Raw genomic sequence first — 8,071 nt, 5'->3', positions numbered from 1 at the left:
GGGGTGAGCTCGGAATTGGGCCCGAATTCCACGCCCCAATTCCGAGCACAACCAAACAACAGAATTGGCCTTTTTGCGGCTCAATTCTAATTCCGAGGCCCAATTCTATGCAACCAAACACTGCCTAAGAGAATTTCATTTGCTGAGATTTGTCTGACGGTGCAAATAGGATAAGCATTTGAAATCTCGAGATATGTACCACTTGTTCTTGAGTTGCATGTATTATATATCTCGCTCCATTAGTTTAGACTACTGAAAAGGGTGGATTTTCTACCATACTTGAAAGAGACATATGTTTATAAATACGGAAATTCAAAATGGATCCTGGCTATACATGCCCCTGCCTAAAAAACATTTGGAATGTCAAAGAGAAACTAAACTTTCTTGCACAACTACATGTTGTTTTACGTTCTCACAAAAGAAACTTCAGGAGAAGCAAATTTATGCGACCTTGGAAAAACCAAATTAGCTGCTCTAACATTTTTTTTACAACATTCTTTGTTTTTCCGTAAGTCACAACAGATGTTTTTTGTTCACGTAAAATTACAGACACGTTAAACACATACACACGTCCACAATAAAGAGATACTGGTACGTTACATCATCTGGGTGCACGCCCCATCGCAGAGATCCAATTTCTGCTCAACTCGGCCGAAACCCATGACTCGCCTCAACTCGGCCGCTCCGGTGTCCCTCCTCCGGCGCTCCTCCTCCACTTCCACCTCGCCGCCCTCACGCCGAGCTCCCCACGTCGCCCTTGCCGCCGCCACGGAGCGCGTCCGTTCCGGGACGCTCAGCCCAGAGGATGCACACCACCTGTTCGACGAATTGCTGCGTCAGGCCTCTCCGGTCCCCGAGCGCGACCTGACCGGCTTCCTCGCCGCCGTCGCCCGCGCGCCGGCCTCCCCCGCCTGCAGCGACGGCCTCTCGCTCGCCATCGCCCTCTTCGACCGCATGCCCCTGGTGGCGCCGCCCACAGTATGCACGTACAGCATCCTGCTCGACTGCTGCTGCCGCGCGGGGCAGCTAGACCTAGCGCTCGCCTTCTTCGGCCGCTTCCTCAGGGCGGGCCTCAAGGCAGACACCCTTCTCGTCAACACTCTCCTCAAGGTCCTCTGCCACGCAAAGCGGACAGACGAGGCTATGGACGTGCTGCTTCACAGGATGCCGCATCTGGGCTGCGTGCCTGATGCCTTCTCATACACCACGGTTATCAAGGGTTTATGTGATGATAGCAGGAGCCAGCGTGCGCTCGACCTGCTTCTGATGATGGCGAAACAAGAAGGTGGCTGCTCCCCTAACGTGGTGTCATATAACACGGTCATCCATGGATTCTTAAAGGAGGGTAAATTCAGCACAGCAAGCAACCTATTCAATGAAATGGTACAGCATGGCGTTGTTCCTGATGTCTTTACATATAGCTCCATGATTGATGTGTTGTGCAAGCGTAGAAGAAGCAAAGAAGCTAGACAAATTCTGGATTGCGCGGTTGCCAAGGGCCTCAAACCTAATGTCGTGGCATACTCTACCATGCTTCATGGGTACGCTACAGAAGGATGCCTTGTTTATATGAATAATCTCTACAACTTGATGCTGCGAGAAGGTATTGTACCTGACCAATATGTTTTCAGCATATTGGTCAATGCACATGCCAAGTGTGGATTGGTGGATGAGGCCTTTCTTATCTTTCAAGACATACAGAAACAGGGAGTGAAACCGAATGTTGTAACCTATACATCCATGATAGATGCGTTTTGCAGAAAGGGTAGGATGAATGATGCTATTCAACAATTCAACCAGATGATTAATATTGGGGTACAACCGAATGTACAGACTTATCGGTGCCTTGTTCAGGGTTATTGTACACATGGTGATTTAGTGAGGGCTAAAGAATTGGTTCATGAAATGATGGGAAAAGGCATCCGTTGTCCTGGTGTCGTGTTCTTTAACTCGATGATAAACAACCTATGCAAAGAAGGAAGGGCAACAGATGCACAAGATATCTTTGACTTTATGAAACATATAGGTGAGAAGCCCGATGTTATCACATTCAATTCACTGATTGATGGATACTGCTTAGTTGGCAAGATGCAGAAAGCATCCAGAGTATGTGATGATATGGTATCGGTTGGCATTGATCCTGATGCAATTACGTACAATACACTTATTGATGGATACTTTAAAGCTGGAATGGTGGATGCTGCATTGACTCTATTCAGAGAAATGTCAGGTATGGCAGCTAAACCGAATACTCTTACTTATAACATCACAATGGATGGATTATTTAAGGCTGGTTGAACCGTTGCTGCAAAGGAAAAGTTCCATGAGATGGTCAAAAGTGGAGTGAGATTGTCCATTGGTACACACAACATAATTCTCAGTGGGCTTTGCAAAAATGGTTGTGCAGATGAAGCAATAATGTTGTTTGAGAAATTGCGAGCAATGAACCTTAAGTTTGATATTATAACTCTCACTATTATAATTGATGCAATGTTTAATGTTGGGAGAATAGAGCAAGCTATGAATTTGTTTGCTGCAATACCAACCAAGGGATTGGCACGCAATGTTGTAACCTACACTACGATGATGTCAAACCTTATAGAAAAAGGGTTGGCAGAAGAAGCTGACAATATATATTCATCAATGGAGACAAGTGGTTGTGCTTCCGACTCGCGTATGTTAAATATTATCATCAGAAAGTTATTTCAAAAAGATGAAATAGTCAGGGCCATAAATTATATGTCCATACTTGATGGGAAAAGCATGTCGCTTGAAGCTTCAACTATTTCCCAGTTGATATCTCTTTTTTCAAGGAAAGGGATATACCATAAGCACAAAGATTTGCTCCCATTAAGGTACCAGTTTTTGGAAGGAGACATCCACAGTTGATATGATACATTCTATCTGAACTTAAACCCTCAAAAGGCACACTGTCAGAAAAGAAATGATTCCTGAAAATGAACCTGCTGCAACAGGGGAAGCGGTTGACGCCGAGGCTGATGGCGTTTCTTTGGTCAAGCAGGAGGATTCTGAGCTGGAGGAGATTCTTTCGGATTATTTGGGTTATTTTCCAGCTGAAAGAGATTAGTTAAGTTATGCAGACCTGACTTTAAATACAAGTGTTGTATGTGGTAGCAACTGATGAACTTTGACCCATCCAGACTAGCTAGATAGATGTGCAGCCTCTGGTGTACATAGATCTTGCACTGGAGCTGTACAGCCTCTCCTCTACCCTCTAGCCCAATAAGGGTGGACTCAGTTTGCCCGTAGTTCATGGGAATGTGTTTGTTCTGCTTCGTGTTTTTTTTCTGGCCATTTTAGTTGCCATATTCAATCTCACATGTTTTATTTTGCGCGAAAATCTGTTTTGTTGTTACAGTAGCACAATTCACTAATATTTCCCTTAATTCCAAACTGTTCTCATCTTGTACTATAGCGTGGTAAAAAGATTTCCTGCTATTTTGTCGCTAGCATGTTACACGGGTTTAGTTTCTTGTCTGCAAATAGGCCGTCAGTTTCTGCAGCTCCGGTGATGTAAATGTTGCAGTCCTAGGCAAACACAAATGGTTAAAAGTTCAGAGCAAGCTGAGCATTGGTAACATAGAAAAGAAAAACTATATATCAGATAAATGTAGGATTTCTAACAACTTGGCAAATTTGTTACTATATACCATATGTCACGAGTGTGGTGGTATCACCAATCATTCATGCAATTTTAGTATGCAGCTCATAAAAAGGGAAATAGGAGATATTCGTGCATCATTACTTGGTGCAGAAATGTAAATTGTTCGTGTTTATGACATGCCAAAGAAATAGGTAGTATGACTTGTAACTTGTCATTTTATTTCTTCTCCATTAGACTTCAACATGGTTCCAGTCATCCAGTGGCTAAATTACACATCTCAGTATTTCTTATGAAAGCTCACAGACAATTAAGCCCACATAAAATGCATGTCCCCAGGAAATGTACTCCACAATGTTACTTGAAGCGTTTGTTGCCTGTACTTCTGAAGAAGCGTGTATGTTTTGGCCCTGCGCCTTAGTAGTTGTGCAGAGATATAGCATTGTAGCTCTGTTCTTCTACAACTTTATTTGGTCGTCATGTACTTAAGTTTCCTATTTCATTGATGATTTGAAGCATCCATTACGAGGAAAGGATTTGTGGTTGGTTTGATGTGCACATTAGATGCACACAAAAATATACCTAAATATGTGGTATTAAACTAAGTCATGACATGGAGGTAAGTGGCCTTTTTTCTTTAGTCACTAATTTGTATGCACTTGCCTTCTAAACGGCTCATTCTGGTCTATATGCTCCCAATTCCATTGCCTCAGTTGCTTTTACAACAATTTGTCCATTTCTTTTCTTCGTACCTACTGTGATCTTTAGTTTTGGATGAAAACTACAAGTCAGATGGGTAGAACAACCCCTATTCACCTTTGCATTTTCTTCAAAAGAAGGTAAGAATATCTTTTTTTGTGAGGACTGCTTCCATATTTCTCCTTTTTATGCTATATAATTCTAATATTCAGTTCACACATCCAATCATCTGTATAAATGATTATGTATCTTATCTAGATTAACGTTGATTTGAAAGAAATTTTCAATATGCCTACCTAGAATCTTTCATTCGGTTTGCATTTTTCTTTAAGTCTTCACTACAACTAACCAATGGAAAAGGGAAGGAAAACGCATGTCTTTGATCTCAGTAGCTAAATTCAGTATTTCAGTCTTTTCTGCAATTAAGTAATATATATTCTGCGTTTTCCAACAATGCAAATAGCCTTTGTCACAGATATGTCAAACCATCTGGAAAACAAATATTGAAATATTGGATAAATTATATAAGGTTAGGTTGGCCATCTCCTGGTTCACACTGTCTTCCTGATTAGGGAGTTATCTGTCTTCAGGTTTTCTCTTTGCTGGCCTAGCTTCTTATGATCTTATCTCAATCTATTAACTCCTTACTATTTTACTACCATCTATATGAGTATTCATCCTCTTTCAGTTTGTTACTTTTGGTTTCGAGCTTGCCATTAAATTAGTGATGTCCTTGACTTCAAATTATTCAGTTTGGGATATTACACAGATTCGATCACAAGGATGAAAAAAGTAAAGATGAAGTGTGCATCTTTCTTTATTGTAAATATTAAATGTTCTCTTTATTGCTCTCCAGTGCTATGAATATTTAGCCCGCTAAATGTTGAGCACGGCTCCTCTGCAGTTTTACTGCTACTGTATATGTACTGCAATTAAAAAAAACAGTCGTTAGATGGGCCTCCTTCCCTTCCTCGCTTCACACATAATTAGTAACAAACTTTTAGTATTAACGGTAAGCAACCCAGATTTCTGGAAGGTAAAACAGTACCATTAACAAACTTTCAGTATTTCACCTGGCTTGACGGCGCAATGCATGCAGCTCCGAAGCCTCTGCGCAAGGGTCTGGGGTCTGCCGCGCTGCTCCTGCCATGGATCATACGGAAGCACAGGAACGACTGCGTCTTTGAAAGGGGCCGACCCTCTGTAGCCGATCTGATGAGCAAGATCAAGCAGGAGGCTTCGCTGTGGGCAAGAGCGGGAGCTATAGGCCTGCGTTGCTCTGCCAACAACCTGGGACATGCACTAGTCGTTTTTTTGATTCCGAACCTGTAAACCACCTCCTATAAGAGCATCTCCAGTCGCGTCCCCCAAACCGTCCCCCAAAGCGATTTGGGGCGCGCCGGACAAAAAAAGCGTTCCAGCCGCGTCCCCCAAAGCCCATTTTTGTCCGGCGCGGCCCGATACGGTGTCCGGCGCCCCGAGCCCGTCCCCGTCCCACAGGGGACGCTCCGGGGACGCCGGACACAACGAAAAGCGAGGCGGGGAGTGGCGGGGCCGACGCGTCAGCGGCACAGTTAATTTTAACCTAACCGTCGCCTACCTCGCGACGGAAGTTATTCGCGCGCAGTGACACACGGCGGCATCTTTGCCTTAATGGCGACGGAGGGGCAGGCGAGACGCCTCGTCGGTGCTGCGCGGCCTCCACGCGTCGCCGGCGTTCGCACGCCACCGCCCGTTCCCGCGCGATCTTCCCGCCTCTTCTCGTCCGTTCCCGCGCTTTCTTCCCGACGCCGGCGTCTATAAAAGGTCTCCCGGCTCATCAATGGTAGCCACCACACCCCGCCGGCAACAAACACAGCCCTCGTCGCTCCACGGCCGTCTCCTCCATCACCGGTGGCAATGGCGAACCGCCCGGCGATGGCCACTTCCTCCACCGCCGTCTCCTCCATTGACGAGCCGGTAGCGGCGTGCGGCACTCGAGGAGGCACTCGAGGAGGAGGCCCGCCGGCGGCGTGAGGCGCAGCAGGCGGCGGATCTTGCGGCGTTCTCCGCCCTCGCCTCCGCAGCCGAGGAGGCCGCGGCGGCAGCGAGCGTGGCGGGAGCAGCAGTGCGACACCGTTGCGGCGTTCGACGCCTCGACGGGGCAAGAGGCGCGACGGCGCCGGTTCCGGGAGGACATGGAGCAGCGATGGGCTGACGAGCGCCGGCGCCAGCGCGATGAGCGGCAGGCGCTGTTCCGTGAACGGCGTGACTCGATCGAGCGCCGGCGGCGTGAGTCGATCGAGCTCCGGCAGCAGGCGACGGCGGAGGAGCGTCGACGGCGGGAGTCGGCGCTACGGCGCTATGGGGGAGGCGGGCGGAGCAGTTGGCGGCGGCCGACGCGTATGCGGCGGCGATGATGGAGGCGCCAACAGATGTGGAGGAGGAGGCGCCAATGGAGGAGGAGGCCGAGGCGGAGGAGACCGAGGTGGAGGACGACGACGACGACGAGTTCGACTGGTCCGACGACGACGCCCGCACCCGGACGAGACGGCCGATCGAGCAACGCGCCCTCGTCGAGTCCTTCGAGTCGGAGAAGAAGCTCCGGGACGACGCCCGTGCCCGCGAAGAGGCGCAGATTCGTCGCGCCGTCGAGCTCTCCCTCCAGGCGGCCCAGCAGGGGAGGGCGGAGGAGGACTATCGGCGGGAGCGGCACCGTCTGGCCACCGCCGAACGCAAGGAGAGGAGGCGCGCGCGAGGAGGAGCTGCGGCGTAGGGGAGGCGACGACGGGGCGGGGCCGTCGAACGCGCCGCCGGGCGGTCGGTAGCCTAGGTTTAGATGAAATCTAGCCGTTTTCATTCAAACTTTGTAATATATAATCAAAATTGAATGAAAACCTTTATTTTCCTGCACAAATATTCATTTGGGGGCGGCGTTTGGGGGACGCGGCTGGGGAGCGACGTCCCCCAAACGCGGCACGAGCAAAACACGTCCCCCAAACGCTCAATCCGGCGCGGTTTGGGGGACGGTTTGGGGGACGCGACTGGAGATGCTCTAAGGCTTGTAAACAACTTCTTCTCTTCAATGAAATGAAACGTAAAGAGTCCTTTGCATTTTCTTGAAAAAAAAGTTTCCTGCAAGGTAAAACAGTACCATTACGACAGTTGTGAGGTTGGGTGGAAACAAGGAATATCGTCATCTGTCAAGGCTTAAAGCCTAATGTTATGTGATTATCTCTTCAAAATTAGTTTTCTGTAGTTTGTGGCCTACTAATTGAGGTATGTTAATATGTTTAAAAAAAAGATATTGAACTCATACATATGTTTATCTGCTAGATAGTAAATCGTATGTAACTAGGAATTTCAGTTATTTTATTCATTGCTCTGGCTTCTATTAATACACTCTGGCAAATAGCCATCCTTGGTCTAATAAACATAATGTATAAATAGTTGCATGTTGTTTTTGTACAGAGCTGCGTGCTCCAGCCTCCAGGTGGTTCTCGACCGTAAGGTTTAAATTGCTGAGTATATTTTTGGCGAACAAACCTACATGGAGCTATGTCTGTTGAGTGCTCGTACATTCACAATATTATGCTCCATTCCATCAAATATAGTAGAAATCAATACATTTTCTTTCTGTATCTCACCTTCTTGGTGCATTTCCAACCCTTATTGATCATGTTTTCTACTAATGCTCCATTCCATCAAATATAGTAGAAATCAATACATTTTTCTTTCTGTATCTCACCTTCTCGGTGCGATTGAAGAGAA

General features: G+C 47.0%; 1 protein-coding gene across 1 annotated transcript; it reads left to right on the top strand.

The window, feature by feature from the left end:
- Positions 1-660: 660 nt before the first annotated feature.
- LOC124647261 (protein Rf1, mitochondrial-like) lies at positions 661-3,286 on the top strand. Its single transcript, XM_047187227.1, has one exon. The coding sequence runs from the start codon at positions 661-663 to the stop codon at positions 2,296-2,298; it is 1,638 nt and encodes a 545-aa protein (XP_047043183.1). The 3' UTR covers positions 2,299-3,286.
- The last annotated feature ends 4,785 nt before the right edge of the window (positions 3,287-8,071 follow it).

The sequence above is a fragment of the Lolium rigidum genome, chromosome 4 (assembly GCF_022539505.1).
Source record: "Lolium rigidum isolate FL_2022 chromosome 4, APGP_CSIRO_Lrig_0.1, whole genome shotgun sequence".
Taxonomy (NCBI): domain Eukaryota; kingdom Viridiplantae; phylum Streptophyta; class Magnoliopsida; order Poales; family Poaceae; genus Lolium; species Lolium rigidum.
This window is presented reverse-complemented; position numbering and strand designations above follow the sequence as displayed.

What these genes read in the sequence shown, in the direction of transcription:
- LOC124647261 (XM_047187227.1), top strand. Translation starts at nt 661, where the DNA reads ATGACTCGCCTCAACTCGGCCGCTCCGGTGTCCCTCCTCCGGCGCTCC.